General features: G+C 44.3%; 2 protein-coding genes and 1 long non-coding RNA gene across 7 annotated transcripts; 2 read left to right on the forward strand and 1 right to left on the reverse strand.

Moving 5' to 3' along the window:
• The first annotated feature begins 2,039 nt into the window (after positions 1 to 2,039).
• Positions 2,040 to 5,748, forward strand: LOC119347716. Its single transcript, XR_005168514.1, has 5 exons — positions 2,040 to 2,179; positions 4,614 to 4,805; positions 4,938 to 5,015; positions 5,227 to 5,375; positions 5,468 to 5,748. It is a non-coding gene; the product is annotated as an uncharacterized LOC119347716 (long non-coding RNA).
• Positions 5,749 to 7,749: 2,001 nt separating this feature from the next.
• Positions 7,750 to 15,940, forward strand: LOC119347713 (putative disease resistance protein RGA4). Of its 5 annotated transcripts, none has more exons than XM_037616294.1 (13): positions 7,750 to 7,885; positions 7,963 to 8,017; positions 8,233 to 8,488; positions 8,588 to 13,017; positions 13,115 to 13,238; positions 13,889 to 14,057; positions 14,143 to 14,332; positions 14,435 to 14,577; positions 14,663 to 14,748; positions 14,847 to 14,952; positions 15,030 to 15,181; positions 15,270 to 15,357; positions 15,443 to 15,940. In XM_037616294.1, the coding sequence occupies exon 4, from the start codon at positions 8,614 to 8,616 to the stop codon at positions 13,009 to 13,011; it is 4,398 nt and encodes a 1,465-aa protein (XP_037472191.1). In that variant the 5' UTR covers positions 7,750 to 7,885; positions 7,963 to 8,017; positions 8,233 to 8,488; positions 8,588 to 8,613; the 3' UTR covers positions 13,012 to 13,017; positions 13,115 to 13,238; positions 13,889 to 14,057; positions 14,143 to 14,332; positions 14,435 to 14,577; positions 14,663 to 14,748; positions 14,847 to 14,952; positions 15,030 to 15,181; positions 15,270 to 15,357; positions 15,443 to 15,940. The 5 variants fall into 5 exon arrangements, with proteins under 5 accessions (XP_037472191.1, XP_037472187.1, XP_037472190.1 ...); XM_037616290.1 differs by having other exon boundaries at positions 14,435 to 14,518; XM_037616293.1 differs by having other exon boundaries at positions 14,175 to 14,332; positions 14,435 to 14,518.
• A 1,479-nt stretch (positions 15,941 to 17,419) lies between these two features.
• LOC119347715 (tRNA (adenine(58)-N(1))-methyltransferase non-catalytic subunit trm6-like) lies at positions 17,420 to 22,150 on the reverse strand. Its single transcript, XM_037616295.1, has 13 exons — positions 21,980 to 22,150; positions 21,755 to 21,885; positions 21,541 to 21,655; positions 21,353 to 21,434; positions 21,189 to 21,259; positions 20,031 to 20,072; positions 19,754 to 19,878; positions 19,577 to 19,670; positions 18,876 to 19,183; positions 18,690 to 18,795; positions 18,496 to 18,601; positions 18,167 to 18,253; positions 17,420 to 17,789 (listed from the first exon to the last, which is right to left on the reverse strand). The coding sequence occupies exons 1-13, from the start codon at positions 22,111 to 22,113 to the stop codon at positions 17,637 to 17,639; spliced, it is 1,554 nt and encodes a 517-aa protein (XP_037472192.1). The 5' UTR covers positions 22,114 to 22,150; the 3' UTR covers positions 17,420 to 17,636.
• Between the last annotated feature and the right edge of the window lie 47 nt (positions 22,151 to 22,197).

Here is a 22,197-nt window from a genome sequence, read left to right on the forward strand (position 1 = left end):
TAACTTTTGCATATATAAAACACTTTTTCTTCTTCTTTCTTCTTCCTTCTCTTCCTTCTTCCTTCTTCTTAAATATACAAAACTTTTCTAAAAATGAAACTAACCTAAAATGCACTAAATCAGAGAACATACATAGATGAAACTTTTCTAAAAATCTAACTTTTGCATATATGAACATATATACACAGAGAACATATACATATATACATTTTTATAATATTGCAAAAACAAGCCATCATTTATATGAACAAAAAATCTGGAAAAAAAACAGGACATATAATCATATATACACACATACATATAATCACACATATACATATAATCTAAAAAAACATCATATATATGCAAAAAAATGAGAGGAAGGCCGACGGCCGGACCGAAGGCGGCGGCGTGTGGTCGGGGCGACGACGACGGGGTCGGGGAAGGGGCGGCGCGCGCGACGACGGTGACGGTGTCAGGGCAGGGGCGGCGCGCGCGGCAGCGGCGACGTTGTCGGGACAGGGACAGCGCACCAGGCGACGATGACGGCGACGGTGTCGGGGCAGGGGTGGCGCGGCGATGGCGCCGGGGGCGAGCTTCGGCGACAAGGAGGAGGCCAGCGGCGGGCTTGAGGGCACGCATGACGAGGGCGTCGGGGCTGTGCTCGGGGAGGCGACGGCGCAGTCCGGCAGCCTGGCGGCGTCGATGTGGTCGCGGCGCCGTCAGGGTGCAAATGGTCGATGCAACTGAAAAATTTACAAGTCCTGCTTATATACACAGAGTATTGGTCCCGGTTCGTGGCATCAACCGGGACTAAAGGGGGGGCATTGGTCCCGGTTGGTGTGACGAACCGGGACCCATGCTACCCTTTAGTCCCGGTTGGTGCCACTAACCGGGACCAAAGGCCTGGTGCTGCCTGCGTCGCGGCCCAAAATTTTAGTCCCACCTCGCTAGTTGAGAAGGGCTCGGAGTGGTTTATAAACCCCACTGCCGCTGCCCTCTTGAGCTCCTCTCCAATGCTGGCTTACATGCCTAATCTTTCTCACGCAGTGCATGTGGGCCTACTGGGCCTACTGCGGGCCTGAATCCTGGCCCATGGTTGGGTTTCTAGTCGTATTCAGGCCGTGGTGGCCTAGCAGGTGGCACTTTTTTTAATTTTTTTGTTTTCTTATTTGCTTTATTTATTTTATTTTGTTTATACTTACAGCAAAATACTTACTAGTTTTTCATATAATTCTTTTTGCTTTTAGGTAATAAAAATTATAAACTTTCTGTTAGTGCCATTTGTTTTCCAATTTGAATAGTTTAAATTTAATTTTTTTAAATTTGTGTGAACCACTAGTTTTTAAATAACTTTACTATAAAAATAGATTATTGAGTGATTCTTTTTCATGCTATTTAATATTATTGTATTTTATCATTATATTCAAAAACATATTTTGGCATTTTAGTTTCTAACAAAAAATTCTTTATGATAATTCTTTTTCTATCAAAGTTTTAACAGAAAAAATTTCTTTATGAAAAATCTTTTTTCTTTTAATGTTTTGGAAATTCTTTGTTTTTACTTATTTATTAAAGTTTATTTTGTTTCTACTTATTTATTTTCTTTTCTTTTTTGCTTTTTTATTTATTTTATGAAAATTCTTTCATTTTTGCTTTTTTTTATTTTATTTTGTTTCTACTTACTGTTGCTATTTTTATTTACTTTATTAAAGTTTGTTTATTTTATTTTATTAAAGTGGGTGTAGGTATGCGCAAAAAAAAAGTCGATACTCTGAAAATACTATTGTTGGAAGCATTTTGAAGCATCGATTTTGTTTTTTTGTCCAGACCTTCACAAATGTTATTTCATAACGAAAATTTGCAGGATGTTAAAACTTTCATCAATGGTTATCAGAAAAAAAAATTCAGATTTTTTTACTATTTTTTCGGATTTTACTATTCAGCAGGGAGCAGATGAGCTCGAGATGAAAAGAGCAGAGGATACTAGTCGTGTAGCCGGGCCCACCTTCGACCAAGCCACCCACCCAGCATTCCCTCCTCCCCTGCTCTACCCAGCATTCCGACCACGGCGGCGACGGCGAGGAGACGTCCAACGGCGGGCAACGACGACTTGAAGATGCTCCGCTCCCCGGCCGGCATGCCCTCTCCTCCGTCCGCTGGAACTGGAACTGGAAGCAAGCGCCACTCACCTCAACAGGTCAGTTCTCATGTGTTGTGCCCGCGCCCTGCCCTGAAGGTGCTTGTGTTTATTCCCACCAGCACCAGCTTCCTTCCACCGCCACCTAGCTAGCTTCAGGCCAACCAACCACTCAGGCTCAGTTGCCGACCGCGTGCACGCACGCCTGTTTGCATCAGTGAAATTAACTAATGGACGCCACACATCAAGAGGCGAGCTTGAGCTTTAGCTGAAGCGAATAAAGTTGGCCCTTGTGGGAACCAATTCAAGTATAATATGATCAACCTGAGTCTAGGCGCTGGCCCCCAATGTGCGTATTTTTAACACTCAGCTTACCAAGCTCGTTCACATGCTGGCATGTCCTTGTGCCGGCCATCGCCTTGAAGACCGCAACACCACCAGCGCCAGACCCGGAGCCTAGTCTTCCTCTTGGATTTGGAATTAGTTTAGTTGATCAGATCTGTGGGAGCAATGTGTAGATGGACATACACATCTTTGGCTCAAGCGGATCACTTCTTCAGGGCCACCACAACTGAGGCTCCTTCAGTTCACTAGCACTAGTATATCAATAGAGACCTCGATACTAAAGGAGCCAAACCAAATGTGATCCTGGTCTCTCTTGATCCCACCCTCTCTCGTATCAACTCCACTCCAGGCATTGCTGCACAGCTCGAATGTATCCATGTCCAGTGTCGTTAGCACTCTCAAACTTGACTCTGCATGCTGCTCTCTCTACTCTGTTTTTTTGTGGAATGGTAAAATCTCATAGATAATTACATGTTAGTACAACTACTCTTGATCAGAGCCTTGGCCTAATGTATCAAAATGCATCAGTATATTCTGGGATGACAAGAGTATATTTTAGTACTATTTAGTACTAGTTATTTGTAGCTGCTGACAGCCCCTTGTCCCTTTTTGTTTTTCTAATCCGTGGGACAAGAAGTGCTGCTAGTAGCCTGATTATTACTACTGCAGAAGAGAACTACTTTTGGCTTTGCGCGGCTGCCTACTGTCAATTCAAGTATAATATCATCAACTTGGGTCTAGGTGCTACCGCCCAGTGGCCTTTACCACTCGCTTACCAAGCTCCTTCACATGGCATGTCCTTGTGCGCTTGTCTTCAGTGGAATTGCATCTGTCCTACTGTCTGTCTCTCGGCGCGCCCCCAAAAATTCAGTAGTAATGGCCACCATACATCAAGATTCAAGAGACGAGCCTGAGCTTGAAGGGAATAAAGCTGGGACCTATGGGAGCCAATTCAAGTACTATAATATGATCAAACTCGAGTCTAGGCGCTAGATGCCTCCCTGGTGCCTGTCTTTTAACACTCAGCTTACCAAGCTCGTTCACATGCTGGCATGTCCTTGCACCGGCAGTTGCCTTGAGACCAGCGCGCAGCCTTGTCTTTACTCTTGGATTTGCTTCAAGGGATGGGATGGGAGCGATTAGTTTTGTTGATCAGATCCGGTCGGAGCAACGTATAGATGGGCATACGCATCTTTGGCTCAAGCAGGTCACTGGCCTGAGCTTGATCACTTGTTCAGGGGCGCCACAACTGAGGCTCCTTCAGTTCAATATCACTAGTATATCAGTAGAAACCTCAATCTAAATGACCCCATTCACCAGGCATAGCGGCACAGGTCGACTGGATGCCCGGTGTTTTCTCTACTCTGTTTTCAATGGAATGGTAAAATCTCATAGACATAGACTACATGGTAGTAGAACAACTGTCGACCAGAGCCTTGGCCTCACGAATCGAATGTACCACGTTAGCTTTGTTAAATCGCTGATTAATTAACACTCGCTTACCAAGCTCATTCACATGGCTTGTCCTTGTGCCAGCCAGCGCCTTGAAGACCACAACGCCACCAGCGTGAGACCCGCTGCCTAGTCTTGTTTTTACTCTTGGTTTTTGCCTCTCACGGGATGCGCGCTTAATTTGCTTACTTCAGTTGATGACTTGTAACCGTACCTGCTGATTACCAATACAGATTCAGAAACATCATACGATCATAGTAAGTAAAGTAAGAAGCTCATATTTAGAGATACACTTATTTCTCTTGTTTATATAGATCAATGTGTACATGTCACACAGCTTTTACTTACTACACCTTGGCTTAACACATCAATAGCTTACATGACATTTTCATATTTTCTGATTTAACTTCAACCAATAACATGCCAGTTATATGTCATAATAATTGTAGCATTGGAAACTTTATTCGAGCACAAATTCAGTGACATGTTTTTTCATACATAGAAAACTTTAACACATCAATAGCTTACATGTACATTCTCATATTCGAGTACAAACTTTATTCATCAAAGTTCGGATAGAAAATAGCACAAATCATCCATACATAGCATGCAAATTAAGTCTAGACTAGATTAACCGGATAGAAAGTAGTACTCAGTCTTCCACTCACTCACTCTGCCGAGCTGGTTGTGCTGTCAGCTGTCTGTCTTCTCCACTGCCGGCGCTCCTCTGCTCTGCTCTCCACTGCCCGCCCCTGCTGCCCTTCACCTCCGCCTTTCCGTCCGGGAACGCAGCCCCCTCTGCCTTCCGCGGTCGACGCAACTCGGGTCATCTCGCCCTCTCACCACGGCGACGGTGGCTCCCGCCCGGATCTGAACCGGACACCAGCAGGTCAGTTGCCTCTCTCTCTCTCTCTCTCTCTCTCTCTCTCTCTCTCTCTCTCTCTCTCATATTTCGTACTCTGTTTCAGTGCCTCCATTCCTGTACTGTCCCGGGTGTGACTCTCTCAACCCCCATTTGCAGCTAGGTAGGCGGCACCGGCAGAAGGCAGGCAGGCAGCATCCATCACCGGCACGGCAGACCTCCGACGCACAGCAGCAGGTCTGATCCCCCTCCCCTCTCTGTGGCACCATAGGATTAATGCCTGAGTTTGGTTCACCACACACAGAAAGAAAACGATTATTCTCCGTTTATGCATGTTTCCCCACTCTCCCTCTCCGTGCCGTAATTAAATTTCTCTTGTGATTGTAAATTCTTGGCCTGATGCCTGCACTGCATTTATACTTGTCTTGTGATTGGAAATTCTCAACAGGTACCCATCCCTGGCCTGCTGTGCTGTGCTGTGCTGTGCTGCAACTCAATCCCCCATTTACAGCAGCTAGGTACCAGGCAGAGGGATCCGTCACCGGCAGGAAGGAAGGCAGGCAGGCGGCACCCCATCACCGGCGTGCTTGCGCTAACGTAGGTGCTATACATACACTCCTCGCCTTTCATTTGCAGCTTCCAGCTAGCAGCCTATTTACCAACAAATTTATTTTGATTCCTCAATGCAGGTGTTGCACAATCGTTCATCCCTGTGTCCGGCCAGGGGATGGCTGAGGCTGCCCTCGGCATGGCACAATGGGTGGTGGAGAAGGCGCTAGGCCCCGTTGGAAAATGTTCAGGGTGTTTGAAAATGTTTAGAATTTTTAAAAAGTTTTTGTACTCTCTCTGTCTTGAATTACTTGTCACAGAAATAGATAAAAATGGATGTATCTAGAACAAAAATACGTTTAGATACATCCATTTTTGCGAAAGTAATTCCGGACGGAGGAAGTATGTACATAATGCTAATATTTTCTTTCAATAGAACATTAAAGAATGTTGACAAAAGTTTCTAAAAATATCTTTCACATAAACAAGATTCACGTTGTGACGCATAAACAAAACAGAAGCCCCACGTCAAAAAAAAAACCAAAAAAAAAAAACAGAAGCCCACCGGGCGGGCCCTGCGGCAATTACAGGCTCACCGGAGTGGGCCACCATTCCTTGTCTGCTCCCCGATGATGGATGAGTCCAACAGCAGACGGCGGCGACGGCGACCGGCGGGCAAGGACGGGGATGCGCTCTGCTCGCCTGCCGGCGTGGTCCCCAGCCCGACCTCTGCTCCGTCCGCTGGAAGTGGAAGGAAGCGCACTGCTATGCCACAGGGTCAGGTCAGCTCTCATCCGCCTGCCCGCCCGCCATGTGTTTGTGCTTATTCCCGTGACCTTCGTTTCCACCGGCATCGCAACCTAGCTATCTATCTATCTACTCCCTCCGTCCAGAAATACTTGTCACCAAATGAATAAAAGGGATGTATCTAGATGTATTTTAGTTCTAGATACATTCATTTTTGTTCATTTTGATGACAAGTATTTTCGACGGAGGGAGTATCTATCTATCTATCTCGAGCAGAGTGGTTGCCAGACAGACACTCCTGGAGAGGACCCTCTACGCACTGAATTTACAATCACCGACGTCCCGTTTCCTCTAACAAGTTTGCCTTGCTTTGCTTGCTTGTGTTCATCACAAACTAAACTAGTATAGTGCTGCTGCACACACATACACTCTGCAGCACTCTAGATGCTCTACAGGCCAAAGCACAACCGCCGAACCGCGTCGCGTCTACAGAGGCCAGAGATAAAAACCTGCTGCGAGCGAGCTCAATATATACATTCATTCTTCTTGCTAGTACTAAACGCACCTACCTTTTTTATTTGTCCATCCATGCATGGATCTATTAATTCTTGAAAGCAAATTGTGGAAAATGAACACATACTCCCTCTGTAAATAAATACTACACTAGAGCTCAACTCAAATTAATAATGCTTCTTGCCTTCGCGTGATCGACTCGCTTGGGCTCCATGCATCCTCGCATGCCAGCTTGTGAACCTCCCTGTATATATTATCTCACCGAAAATGTGCAAGATCAATATATAGTGCCCCAAAAACAAAAAAACCTATTCATCTATCTATAGTAAGCTACTGTAAGACTTTTGGAAAATGTCAAGTCCATCAAGCTCTCCCAATTATTACCACCCAACAACAACAACAACAGTGCGTCATGTCCCATCCGAATCAGATCAGATCGCTTTGAGCGCTTCTTTTTACACCACCACGCTCTGCCCTTTTTGCGCGGCCAATCACTACTACTACTCTCTCCCAACCGTAAAAACGTCTCGTATTTTTGTATAGAGGTAGTAGCTACTAGACTTGACCGACCATTCAAATTTGAAAACAAAACTCGCAGCGCCAAACATATGGAGAGAGCAAAAATATCCTACGGAAAAAGTGATCTACCGCCGGAAGCAGAGCTGCACTCTTGTCGATTAGATCGGCAAGTGGTTTGCAAGATCTGGCCGGACTGGAGGGAGAAGCCTAGGAGAAAGTGTCGTCGATGTCGTACATTGCGCCCCGGTTTCCACCTCTTCAAATCCTGATCCCGCGGTCTTGGGGATTGTTCGGACTTTGGCCGCGATGAATGCCCTGCTCGGCTTGTCGATGCTATGAAAAAAGTCATTGCTCCTTCAAATCACTAAAATAGTGATCTAAACGCTTTTATATTTGTTTACAGAGGGAGTACCATGCTACGAGTATAAGTATATGGTGAGGATGAAAAACAAAACATTAAGCAAAGGCTTTGGCAGGTCAAGTCAAGCAAAAATATTGATACAGAACTTATTGTGTGCGTCCAGATCCATTCCAGCACTTATTACACCAACCACTCACTCTCTATTTCTTACTCTCACTCCACTGCTCTGCTCTGCTCTCCACTCCCCGGCAACTGTCCTCATCTCCGCCTCGCCGGCCGGCAGCGCAGCGCAGCGCACCGCCCGCCGCCTCATACCCTGCCCGAAGCTCCGTCGCCTCCCGCACTCTTCCCGTCACCACGCACCACGGCTCCCGGATCTGGACCAGCCACACCGTCCTGCCGCCGCGCATAGCAGCAGGTACGCAACACAACCCTAGCCGTCTCTCTCCCTCCCTCTCTCTCTCTGACTGAACCCAACACAACCCTCATCCGCAGGTCGCAGCGGCACCGGTCACCGCCCTGGCAGCGTACATCACCGGCGGACAGCCTCGTACGTCTCCTCTTTTTTTTTCAACTTTTCCATTTCGAGCTAGCCTTTACAAGCACCATCTCCTCTAGGATTTACTTCTTTTTTTTGTCCATTCGATCTAACATTAGGATTGATTTTGATTCGTGTCCTGGCGCAAGATGAACACCTACAAACGAAAAACAGAGTTCCAACAGCTCTTTTGACTTAGTATTTACTTTTGTTTCGTGTTCGTGCAGCGGCTCAACCCAAGACAATCAACAAGGGAAAGCTTTTGCAGCTAGCTAGGCCTTTGATTTGCGGCTACCAGCAACCAAGATTTATCTAAAATCACATTGGATTGGTTCCTGGATATGTAAGCTGTTCCAGTCCTCCTGCAATGAGATCATCAGGACTGGCTGTTAAGTGATGAGTTAAGTGCAGCAACCTGAGGCAGCCCTTTTGCAGCTAAGCTAGGGCCTGGGCAGGCGAAATCCAACACCGGACCTCATCAACGTGCGCGTTACCTACTCCTCTCCTTCAGTTTGCAGCTACCAGCAGCCAGGATTAATCACATTTGGTTGCTGACGGATAATCAATCGCGGATCGATGCAGGTGCAGGCACGCACACCCATCAGACGATGTACGCCGCCCTCAGCACGGCGCAATGGGTTGTGGGCAAGGCGCTGGCCCCCGTTGCAGATGGCGTGCTGGGGGCTTGGGCAGCCGCCAGGAACTTTGGTCCTAACGTCGAGGCCCTCAGCATGGAACTGCTGCTCGTGAAGGCCACACTCGAGCAAGCTGCCCTCAAGGAGCTTGGTGGGCCCGCCATGGAGACGCTGCTGCAGAAGCTGCAGGATTTGGCGCACAATGCTGAAGACTTACTGGACGAGCTGGACTACTTCCGCATCCACGACAAGCTCCACAACACGGACGATGCTGCCGACCAGCACGGCAAGGGTGGCGTCCACGACCTCGCCTTCAATGCTCGCCACACCGCCAAAGCTGTTGGCAAAATGGTCAGCTGTTGCCCTTGGCAGCATGCTAAGCGCCAACAGAGGTCATGCGGCAGCTCCTCATTGTCGCCAGGCGCTAAAAGTGAGGTCAGCGGATGCCTGCCCAAGCTGAGTAAACTCCTCCCTTCTTCATCTTCCCCACGTCCACCTTTTGGTGATGACGATCGTGACAATGCACAAGATACCCCAGAGCTCGAGTTTAATAGGGTTGATTTCTCTCAAAAGATGAAGGCCGTCACAGAAAAATTGCAGCTTATGCGCAATGAGGTTAACAAGATTCTACAGGGTTGTGGCCCTAGAATTGTCCTAGACATTGCCCAGAGTCGTCCCATCACCCGAGCTAAGAGTACAGAGCCAAAGCTGTATGGGAGAGACCATGTCATGAATAGCATCATACATGATATCACCAAGGGTCAATATTGTGACAAGGGTCTAACCGTGCTTCCAGTTGTTGGTCCCGGGGGAATGGGAAAGACAACTCTCATACAATACATATATAACAACCAACAAGTGCAGAATCATTTTTCAGTCAAGATTTGGATATGTGTGTCATTCAATTTCAATCTGGATAAGGTGCTAGAAGAGATTAAAAGATATACCCCTGCAGTTGAAAGTGAAAAAAAGTGTAGCACAACTGAAGAGCTGATTGAACAAAGATTAAAATGTAAAACGTTCTTACTTGTATTGGATGATATATGGCAGATTAGTAACGGGGATGACTGGAAAAAACTATTGTTGACACTCGGTCAATCGCAAGAAAAGGGTTCCATGATTCTAGTCACAACTCGGCTTAAAAACATAGCAGAGCAAGTTAAAACAACTGACTGTCCAAAAGAATTGAATGGTTTAGAGCACGAAGAGTTTAACAAGTTATTTCTTGCATTTGTCTTTGATGATGGGCAATATCCAAGGGACAAACAATTTCTTCTCGAGACCGGAGATAAGATAATGGAAAAACTAAAGGGCTCCCCTCTTGCAGCAAAGACTGTTGGTAGATTACTGAGTAAAGAACATAGTTTGTATCATTGGAAAAGGGTCCTCAAAAGTAAAGAATGGGAAAAGCAAACCGATGGAATTATGTCTGCCTTGAGGCTTAGCTATGACTTTCTCCCTTTCCATCTGCAGCAATGTTTTTCCTATTCTGCATTAATTCCTGAAGATATGTATATGAATAGCTATGATCTCATCAGCCTGTGGATTGGACTAGATATTTTGATACCTAGTGATCAAAATCAAACATTTGAAGATATAGGTTTGAGCAATTTAAATGAGTTAGTCAATTATGGATTTTTCAGGGAAGAGGAAACTGATGGTGATCAGCGGTATGTTATGCATGACCTATTACATGATTTGGCAGTGAAGGTTGCATCGCATGATTGTCTTTGTTTACGTCTCCCTAATGTTGGATCAGTGGAAATTCAGCCAACCACCCAACACTTGTCTATAAGCACACATGACTTAGGAAAATATGATGCAGTGTCAGGTGAAAAATTAAGAAGTGAATTGGAAGAACTGAAGACAAAATTGAATGTTGAACATTTGCACACATTGATGGTATTTGGTAAAATGGATGGAAGTTTTGCCAAGATCTTTGGTGATTTTCTTTGGGAAGCAAATACTCTTCACGTTCTTTATTTGCTTGACATGACGTATCCCATGGAGTCCATGATACATAACTTTTCAAGACTTGTCCACCTACGATGCCTATGTCTAGGGACATGTGACAGAGAGATGCATTTACCACTCAACATCTCTAAATTTTACCATTTAAGGGTTCTAGATCTTGAGCAATGGTGTGGGAGTTCTGATTTGCCCAGAGACATGAGCAATCTTGCAAAACTGTGCCATATTCATGCCAGAAGTGAGCTTCATTCAGATATTTATAATGTGGGAAAACTTAAACTCTTAGAAGAGTTGAAGGTATTTCGAGTCAATAAAAAAAGTGAAGGATTTGAACCAAAGCAACTAGAGCATTTAAGCAAGCTCAGGGAGCTTGTCATCTATAACCTGGAGAGAATTCATACAAAAGAAGAAGCAGCTCAAGCAAAATTGATGGAGAAAAGATACTTGAGGAGGTTAACATTGGACTGGGACAGTAATCGATCTAGTCTTGAGCCTGGTGTGGAAGCAGCGGTTCTTGAGAGCCTTCAACCTCATGGAGATCTTCAAGTGTTGTGCATTAGAGGGCATGGAGGTCCTTCTTGTCCAACATGGCTGGGTGATGAGTTCGCTGTTGAAGCTCTACAATCTCTTTTTCTGGATGATGTTTCTTGGGAAGTTTTCCCTTCTTTAGGGAAGGCGTGGGATCTTCGTGAATTATGTTTTGAGGATATTGACAGACTGAAGGAGTTTATCATAGTGAAAAGCTTTTGCATGCTAACAAAGCTTATACTCATTGGCCTTGGAAGTTTTGAAAAATGGGTTTACACAGGTGGAGACTTGTTGCCACCGGATGCTCATATGTTCCCTCTTTTGCAAGTTCTGGTCATTAGGAAGTGCCCAAAACTGTTGGGGTTGCCTTTCTCAAACCACATTGTTTCCCCAGATTGGTTCCCTAAGCTACAAGAGCTTGAGGTAAGCGACTGCCCCGAATTCTTGCCAGTGATTCACATCTCCCGGATCGAAAGGCTGCATTCTGTCACGATGAAATGTGTAAAGATGCTAAAGGAGTTTGCATACTCGAAATCATCCGGTGGAGCAGAGTTGAAAATTACCGGAGAGAGTGATCTTCTTAGCTTAGACCAAGTGCTGGTTTTTGATAAAGAAACAGTTACAGAGAAGCTGACACTCGAGAGGTGCCCACCTCTGGGGTTGAAGCACCTTCTGATGCTAACCTCGCTGAGGACATTGATTGTACAAGATTCAGTTGGTCTAGTTGGACCACCAGGAGGAGGTCAGAGTGATGTGGAATGGCAACTCCCTGTTGAGTATATCAAGATCAACGACTTAAATGGTAATAGTGGGAAGGAATTGACAGAGCTCCTCCCCCACCTCCCAAAGCTCTCCAATTTGGAGATATCGAATTGTAAACACATAAAAAAGCTGGTAGTGGGGGTGGATGTGCAACAAACAACATCAGAAGCATCAGAGATGGGGGGAGGTGAAATAACAGCAGCAGCAGCAGCAGAGGAACACGATGATGGGGTGCTGCTCTTCCCAGCTCATCTGTGTGACTCACTACAGGAATTGGACTTCAGTAGCTGCTCAGAGCTGGTCCTGGTGGACCCGCCAACTCTTGTTCCTGGTGGAGGAGGATGGCTCCAAGCCTTGCGATCCCTCAAAAGATTAACAATACGGTGGTCCCCAAAGTTTCTATCCACCTTCTCGTTTTCCCATCACCTTTTACCTTCCTCCCTGCAGTTCCTGAAACTCTCGGATGTGAAAGGCATGGGGACACTGGAGCCCCTCTCAAACCTCTCCTCTCTCACCACATTACAATTGCTTAGTTGTGGAGAGGATCTGAAATGTCAGGGCTTGCAGTCTCTCCTTACTACTGGGGGCCAGCTCAATGAATTAAAAGTCGCTGGCAGCCCTAGATTCTTTGCTGATTGGGATCCTAATTCTGGACGGGCTTTGAAGGATGCTGAGGGAGGTGAAGAGCAGCAGACACAGCATGTTTCATCCACACTGCATGAGCTCTGGACAGATGACATAGCAGGACTTCTTGCTGCACCCATCTGCAGATTCCTCTCTTCCTCCCTCACCAAGCTGCAACTTCGGGGGGATTGGTGTGAAGGGATGGAGCGGTTCATCAAGGAGCAGGAGGACGCCCTTCAACTCTTCTCCTCCCTCCAGAAACTAGTGTTTTGGAATTTCAAGGACCTTCAACAACTCCCTGCAGGGCTGCGTAACCTTACCAGCCTCAAGATATTATCAGTCAACCTCTGTCCAGCCATCTTGTCCTTGCCCAACGATGGCCTCCCGGATTCGCTGGAAATGCTAGATGTCTACAAATGCAGCGAGGAGCTAAAACAGCAGTGCAGGGGGTTGGAGGGAACCATCCCAAGAGTCCATATACTCTGATCCAAGGTAACACAAACATCATTTCTTGTGGTTTTCCACTTTGCCCTTTTCCTGCAATCGTGCTTGCTTAATAACATTGCGTTTGTTCCCATCCACTATGCAGGACAATGCCATGGAGTTCCCTTGTACATTCTTCTAGCCTTGTAGCGCTCTTCCCTTCCCATTCAAACACATGCATGACACAAGGGCCTTGTGGCTGTGGTCTTCCTTTCGTCTACTTAGATCTGGTAAGTACATCTAAACTGGAACTTTACTCCTGCTGTACTATATCTGATAAGACACAACGTGTGCTGATTGCCCTGATCTTTTACTACACACTAATAACAGCAATATTTGGGGATTTTTGGTGGAGAAGTTGATCTATCTAGCAACCAGAAATTAGATAGAAGAGATAATTTGGTTGAAGCAAAGTAGATGTGAGAGGAGAAGCAGAAAATAAGATGGGGATTAAGCACATGGGGGTGCACCCAAAATACCTTTCTGATTGAGACTTCTCAGCACCTTTCTTTGATGCAAAGTAGGAACAACACATTTCTGATCTGGGATCCCTCTTGGTTCTAATTTTCAGGCAGAGCCATTACATGCAAATTAGCTGCAGGAACCTTCATTCGGGGTGCTCACATCAATATCAATTATATACACTTCCACTTAAACTCGCAGCAAAAAAATGCACTTTTACTCCTGTAATATCAGATTTCCATTTTCTTCTCAACGGTAGTGAAAGTATTTAAGATTTGTTTCTCAATGCCCCTTGTCATTCCACAAGTCGATAAAATCGACATTATTAGCAGCCAATGCCTTCTGCAAGCCTTATTTTTTTTCTATATGTAATTACCAACAAAAAATGTGATTACCATTTTTTTGGTTCTCTGTGAAGGTGTTCGTTCGATCGTATAGGCTTCTTCATATCTTGCATTTAAGTTTGGGTTATTATCATTCATCAAGACGTGGCAGTCTACTTCCCTATTTTGGGTGTCACAATCAAAATAGCAGTAGGACATCAGTATGGAATAAATGAGACTTCGGGTCAAGCTGCTGATATTAAGGTGATTTTTTCTTTTCATATACTGCTATGTTGCTGTCACTACCAGGTGTTCTTGCATTTCTAGTTTCTGTTGGCTTGTTGTTCAGGTGTTCTTATGTTTGTTTGGTGGGCTTTCAAGCCACTTGTGTTTACATTTTGTCCAAAACTCATGAAGACTGAAGGTGTGCCTGGAAAATGTTCAGTTTTAGGGATCAAAGAATCATCTTGGTATAGTTATGGAAAACAATGAATTGTCAGTGTGTTGCTGCTGATCATGTTTGCTGTTTTGCCATCCAGGTATACTTGCAACTGATAGGTTTGCAGTTTTTCAATTCAGTCTACAGGTATTCTTGCATCTGTCTTAACTGCTGTTGTTTAATGAAATTTAATGGCATATAGGACCTTCAGAAGAGTGACCGGCATAGCATATCAAATGCACTTGTGGAGCCAGTTCAGATCATAAGCAGTAGTAACAGTCTCATGGTAATGCATTGCAGGGCATGTGCAATTTTGAAATTGTAAAATTCCACTATGGCACTAAGGTGCATAATCGCAGCCTATTTATAAATAACACTAGTTTGTTCCATCTCAGTATAACATTATTATGTAAATTACCTTTATTAACAGTGAATCAGGATGTCGATTAATGCCGGGGATTTACTTGGTGCCCCCAACTATTTACATGCGAAACCTGCCTATCTAGTTATGGGACTGTAAGTACCTTGCCCTGGTATAATTTTACCTTTTTCAGTCAGACATGCATGTACTGTCGGTAGCTAATCTCAGTTATGATGTTTGCTCCATTTTGTAGATCAATCTCCTTGGAAGCAACAGATTGAGTTCGGGGGAAGGTGTGGTTGGCAGTCTTCTTCCAGTGCAATAGCCACAGGAGATTGGTGGTGTTCGGCGGATGCAGTGTTAAGTTTTAACTGTCAACTATTCCTTGTGACATCTTTGATACCTTGCCCCTTATTCTATTCTTTCTCTGATGCAGTGTGCCAAATCCATCTTAAGCGCTGTGGAATTGCTGCAGCCATTGCCAATAGCATCCCCCAAAGCACATTCTTAAGCTGCTGCTGCATATGATGTTTTCGAAGGTATCCTCGTGCTGCTGCTGCTGCTGCATTGTGCAAATAGACTATCAAGGTCAGGTCTAAATATTCAGATATGCTTCGTTCTAATCACACGGAGGGATGGTCTTTTGTACTAACTAACAAACAACTCATCTGCGCAGGCCATAATGGCAAACAAGCAAAGCGAGATTATCATTTCATCAATGCGCAGCTGACAGCCTTTCATCACGAAAAAATGACACCGCAAAGGTAAGAAGGAGGCTATGTATGTCTGCTCTGTGTAGAGGGACGCTATGAATAATCAGCTGACCGAATGGCTGGTTGAATTTTGCAGCTGTGAGTTATTTGAGAAGGTTTTTTACTCACGGTTCTCGCCAAGAACTGCAGCTCCAGCAGAACACTGCCAATTACTTACACACCTTGTTAGGAACCAGACTGCATCTTCTTCTGAAGAAATCGACACTTCCCATGTTGTTATCTGAAGAAATCGACACCCGGCGGTTATCTTCATCAAATCTAACAGCAACATACCACCGCTTTCCACGGAGTTCCGACACACTGCCACACCCTTGATCATGCATCCAACGGCTCTGAAGACTAGAGCTGCCACTATTTGAATTACTTTTACTGTCTCCTTGTTCACCAACTTTTACATTAGTAGAAGTATAAAATCTACCTTTCACTAGCTCAACAAAGAAGTTACCTTTCACTGGTTGTAATGGGTACAAAACGCCAGATCGACATGATAGCCCTGGAGCTCAACTTCCTGTACTTGGGGTAAATCCCGGCCGCCATGTCCTGGCTGGCGTGAACGCGTACCCTTAATTCGCTATATATTTTCTGTCGCGGCCATCCTCTGAATTCACCTAGCTGCTAGGTGTGATCTGAGAGTAATTTAGTTTTCTCAACTAGTTGGGACTCTTGTCACTCCTTTGCTGCTACTTGTTCTTCTCAGCAGAAGAATGCTGCTGATCTCATCTGGCTTGCTTGAAGCCATGACCTCCAGTTGTGTTCCGGAAATCCTGTAGATCATCGCCAAATTAGGGCCCAAGATAGAGAGGAGAGGAGCACCATTTACTGCATTTTATGCATCAACATTTTGTGATCTCGTCAAATATATGAGCTTCTTTTCTTTGCCGTCAACTGCATGGTCTTGTGCTCCAGACTTGGTAGCAGCGGTTAAATTTGTGATTTTGTACACAAACACAATGAAGTTTCTCTTTTGAAGTGATGAAACATCTTAGACATGCTACATACTCCCTCCGCTCCCAAATAATTGTCTTTCTAGCCATCTCAAATGGACTACAACATACAGATGTATGTAGACATGTTTTAGAGTGTAGATTCACTCATTTTGCTCCGTATGTAGTCACTTGTTGAAATCTCTAGAAAGACAATTATTTAGGAACGGAGGGAGTATAAATTATCATTGTCATCATCTGATGAAACATTCTATCAGCATCCATATTTACTTCTCGGGTCGTGACGGCACAGCAAGGGGCACCTTTCCTTGTAGTTACACTGAAGTGTTACTATGTTTGTCAGCTCTAACTAGCATGAAATCCTTCACCAACTACTTAGCATCAATTATCAGAATGTGTTCTCTGCTTAGCATCAGCAGTATGCAGAAAAAAACATGTAGTACTTGCGACAAAATTCAGGAGAGGATCCTTTTCACCTCCAGATTCTTAGCAGAGCGATAACCCTCAAATATATAACGCCAGATATTCACACCCACATGTAGTTTTTGAGCCAATGTGGCATAGATTTATGCTAGGCAAGAGTTCGCAGTGGCGGGATAATTTCCACGGGCTTCAAGTCTTAACCCAAATGTTGTCAAAGCTACAAAAAGGAAGAGTTCACCATTTCATTTTCGGTAGTTTCAGTGGGTATCAAAAGAAAATTGATATCAAAACTTTTGACACGCTTTAAATCAAATTCAAATATAGCAGATTTTCCCCCTCAAAATTTAATAAGAAATCTCAAAATAATTCTGAATAGTTTTTGAAATTTCAGATATTTGAGTTCTAGTACCAAAATCCCAAACCTTGTCCACTGGAAAAAAAAAAAGGTCCAAATCTTACTACCAAAGCTTTTATAACATTGAAATATGCTTTTGCAGAGTAACTAAATGTGTGCTTCACATTGTTTTTCCAAATTCGTTTTCTCATTCAAAGAGGGTTGACTCTGATGAACAGCAAAACGGGTCAATTTTCTTCAGACAACAAGCACATGTTGGCTAGGCAAAGTCACTAGGTATGGTTCATCATTCATGGTGGTAAATTCTTAGAGAAAGCGGTAAACGGACGGTGTGTAAAACCGTGTCCATGGCAATATCAATGTTCCACTGGTACGAGAGTGAATTAATCAAAACTGGGATGTGAATCGACCACAGTTACAACACAGGCGAATGCCGGCAGACATATGTTACATGTCCTTCCCACAGGGGAAGGATGCAAGACATACTTGTTTATAAGTATACTCCTCAGACCTAGCTAGGCCGCAACGCAAACCGTAGACAAAAGAAGTTACAACGAGACAAGCATGCTCTCCGTTGCGCCAGATGACTTCTCTTGCACTCGTGCTCCCGACGGGTCTGGCTTGTGTACCCGGATGCCACTCAAGATATACCCACCAAACGCGTTCATCTGCATGTGTGGGTGGCTGCGCGATGGAAGGACCTGCATCCAGAAGTAAGGGAGATTGAAAAAAACAAGGAAATCAGCACAGTTTCTGGTTTTTACCTGCATAATTAGCGACACTAGTCACAGACCCTTAATTGAATTTATAAGTAGCATTTGCAAGTCACAGACCAATTTTGTTGCATTTGTAAACCAATTTTGTTACTCATCACACACCACACAACCCAGCAGTTATAAGTACTCAAGTAGGGTGGCAACAAAATTGGTTTATAAACAGCCACACTTTGGTAATTTAGGCTTCAGACAGGTATCCATATATGGACCTTCAAACATTTTATTACTCTACATTCCTTACTGGCAAGAGGTATTATTAATCAGGCTTATAAAAACAAGAAGAAAATGCCTAGCGTACTGACCTGATACTCTCGAAGCCAGGGTTCAGTAATCTGTAACCCAATAGCCATTTTTGATACTTGCAAACTATGCATGCAAGTCGCAAGAGGCTGCATGTAGACACCAGAAAACAAAAGATAAGTAACAGCAAAACCACACTTCACAAAATGAGCAAACAGAAATCAGGATAAAACAAAGAAAAGGTCAATTTAACACATATAAGCTAATTTTTCAGGGAAGCGACAGGACTTATTTTTAAAGAAAATTCAATCTATAAAGGAAAGTGATCTGCAGAAATGCCGCAAGACAAACATTTTGGCATCTGTATCAATTGTAAAGAACAATGATTTACCTGAAGATACTGGTGATAAATGGCAAATGGGGCTGAATAAGACAAGAGTGGAAGCAAATCAGCAACCACACTCTCCACCTCATGTCCCGGAGCAGCAACAATCAAACTACATGAACACAAGACCAGTATATTAATGAAAATATTTAGACGCATACGGCAGTTGTTTTCTACTGATGGAGTATATTTCACGTTACCTGCTAAAGCCATGTTCTCCCCAATATTTCATCCTCTCCGGTGAGGGTGCTTTTCCTGCTCTCGGTGCTTTGGGAGCTATTGAATTGCCATTACTTCCTTTGCAATCTACAGATCAAGATAGCATCAGTAGATCGAACATCACACTCTCATGGAAAGTTCTTCGTAATAGATTGATCACTGCTTACCCGGCATAGAAATGCCACCTTGATTAAGGTGCTCATCCGCAGGCTCAGGGGCCTCTATATCAATTGGGATGTCACCTTGATTAAGGTGCTCATCCGTTGCAGGCTCAGGGGCCCCTATAACAATTGGCTGCGCTGTCGTTGACTGCGCATTCCCATCTGATACTTCTGTATCAGATGGTTTTTCCAGGGATGACTGAAGACTCTCGTCTGGTACTCCACTAGGTTCGACCGCATCACCTTGAACGCTACCAGGAGCATTGCCAGAACTTTTCAAGGAGCACAGGTCGCTAAGTGGTGCCTGGAAAATCCTGAATGGAGCTTCATACAGTTACATGTACATACTGATAAAAGTAATAGATGACGATTCAAGATATAACACATAATGATAAGAATTGATTAAGGTGCTCATCCGTAGGTACATGTACATACTGCATATTATCTGAAACTGTAAATAATGCATCTACCAACATTCTTAGTATGGTCTTATAGCCACTTTAAGGGTAAAAAGTACTCCCTCTGTAAACTAATATAAAAGCGTTTAGATAACTAATGTAGTGATCTAAATGCTCTTATATTAGTTTATGGAGGGAGTATGTTTCAGATTAATGTATGAATTTATACTCCTGCTTGCTTTCCAAAGGTTCTCTAACTGACTATCTCCTTAAATGAGAAGCCATATAGTGCTCAAAAATTGGATTTACCTGCTGGTCATCTCGCTGTCCAAATTATACATTCTTATTATGTCTATAGAGCTGGGCGCTGATCCAAGATATGTGCTACAAACATATCCTGTACCTATAATAGAAATAACAGAGGCAATCAATATTGATTGTAAACTAACATATGCATTAAAATGGCGATGCACAAGCATAATTTACCTCCTAAGCGTTCAGCTACAGCTCCAACAACTAAACCCCCAACCATATCAACGGCAAGCACATCTGAATATGCACCAACATTTGCCATTGACAACAAGAGGGAGAGCGTATCAACTCGCATAAACCTGAGGAACACAGAAAAGACAGTGTTATGTAACTAAGTGCTATAGCTATACACTTCCGTTGTTTCTAGGAAACAAGATCAAGAAATTGACTATGATGATGAAAAGGAAAAGAATAGATTGGCTCCACAAAGTAATGAAAGGGAATTAATTACCCTATTCGAGCTGGATACTTCTTGAAATATGTCTCACAAATGCTGTAGCATAAACGGGAGCAAAAATATTAGATAATTTTGCACACCTTCCACTTCTAAATCCAATGAGCATAATTTAGAAGGCAATAATTTGTTCAAGTGTCAAACACTTGCAAATATAAGTTATAACAAAATTATTCAAATTATGGCAACTTTCCAAATAACAGAGTTAAATCCAGTTCACCCGGTAACCTTTCAAGTCAAAAGCTGGAAAACTTACATGCTCTATTAAGAGAAAATTAAAACCCTCCCATCCCCATCCCAACCAACAACATATCCATATACCAACTTAACAAATTAATTTGCATTGCGGCTTTTATGCAGCCACAAGTTATTTCTTGTTCTGAATACCCTATACCAGCACTTTTAATGAAACAGAGGATACAAAAATATTCAAAAGAGCAGCTGTGCGACTCAAATTCCACAGGCAACAAGTTCAGAAACATTTCATTTTAGTCTTCTTCTTATTTTCCCTCTCTACGCACTTTATCAATTGATACACCATGTTCCATGTCATATTCAGATTAAGAAGCACACATTCGGCTGTATTGATGAATGATGATAGCATATAAAATCATTATGTCTCTTGCATCTCTTGATGAAAAACACAGAGGAAGCGTGTATTCAAATGCCTTCAAATTGTACATTGTAGCCCACTACCCGGTAGAAGTTGGTGTGACCTAAGGTTGGCTGGGCTATGTAAAATTAAGCACAACAGACTGGATTACTGCCATAGAGAGATGGCGGTGATGTGGAAATAGAGAGCAACAGTCTATATGCTAGATGTGCTTTCATCAATTGTTGTACGAAATTATAAATTAATCAATGAATTTTTTTCCTACTTCTCCTACTTCATTCATACAACAGTACAAGAATCTTCAAACTTCAGTTAAGAAGGTACTTCAGAGTTCAGAGATATTGGTTCACTACTTTGGACCAGACATCCACTAGAAAGGGCTCATCAGAAGACGTATCTTTTGTATAGTCATATAAACACTACATATGGTCACATACGTGATTGTCACACTCATGACTCATACAGCACAACAGGTTTGACAGTATTCGCTTTCAAAAGGTATGTGATAGTTAAGCTGCTGCAAAAGGGGCGGCATGAGATACCTTCGGGTAGAGGGGCGTCGCAAGAGCACTTTAGGCGCATATTTCTTTTGTTTCTTCAGCTTGTATTTCTCCTGCAGCCAAAACAATCAACCCAAATCAGCCCTCATCATCCTCCAAAGAAAACATGAAGGTACCAAACCAGACAACAAGTAACTGATACCAACCTGTGAGAACACCGTCTTATTTCCAAATGTGGAGCTGTTCGCTATCAAGGCCTCCACGATCGCATCACCGCTCGCACCCTCCCTATTAAAGTCGCACGTGATGTCAAAATCTCATTAACACATAGAGCAGACAAATAAGCATCCTGCTCAACCAGGACACGTGGAAAACGGTTGGATGGAATCCTCACCGCTTCATCGCCTCGATGTCCTCGCTGGACAGCGTCTGCGCGGTGTTGTTGTCGACCAGGGACCTATTGTCCCTCGTCTCGTCCTGCGGCCGGCCACCGTCCCGTGGCCTATCATCTGTACCATTCCAGCCATTGTTATTACTAAGGCAAAATAGCAGAGCATGTTTGAATGAGTACATGAATGAGCTGGAAGGGACAACATTGCCATCCTTGCCTTGGGACGGCGCGGCGGCGGCGGCGGCGGAGCAGGGGAGGAGGCCGTCGGGGCCGACGCGGAAGAGGGAGCCGAAGGGGCGGCCGAGCAGCGGCTGCAGCGAGCAGCTCCTGTCCCCTATCTTCACCGTCCTGCGCCAACCACACCAAACACGTCAGCGTGGGCAGCTAGCTAGGGTTTCGGAGCAGGGAGCTAATAAAGAGGGTAAGGGAAGGGGGTACGGACGCGCCGGGGGTGAGGCGGAAGAAGGCGAGGCGGTCGCCGTCGTTGATGTCGAGGAGCACGCTGCAGCCCTCCCACGCCTCCCGCGGTATCACCGCCGTCACCGGCGTCGTCTGCGGCGGCGGCGGCTGCGCCATTGGAGTCGCCGAGTCCGGGATGGGGAGACGGAGCCAGCCGAGGGTTTAACCGTTTTACACGCGGGCCGGGTCGTTCACAACCCA

This window comes from Triticum dicoccoides, unplaced genomic scaffold, assembly GCF_002162155.2.
Source record: "Triticum dicoccoides isolate Atlit2015 ecotype Zavitan unplaced genomic scaffold, WEW_v2.0 scaffold74033, whole genome shotgun sequence".
Classification (NCBI taxonomy): domain Eukaryota; kingdom Viridiplantae; phylum Streptophyta; class Magnoliopsida; order Poales; family Poaceae; genus Triticum; species Triticum dicoccoides.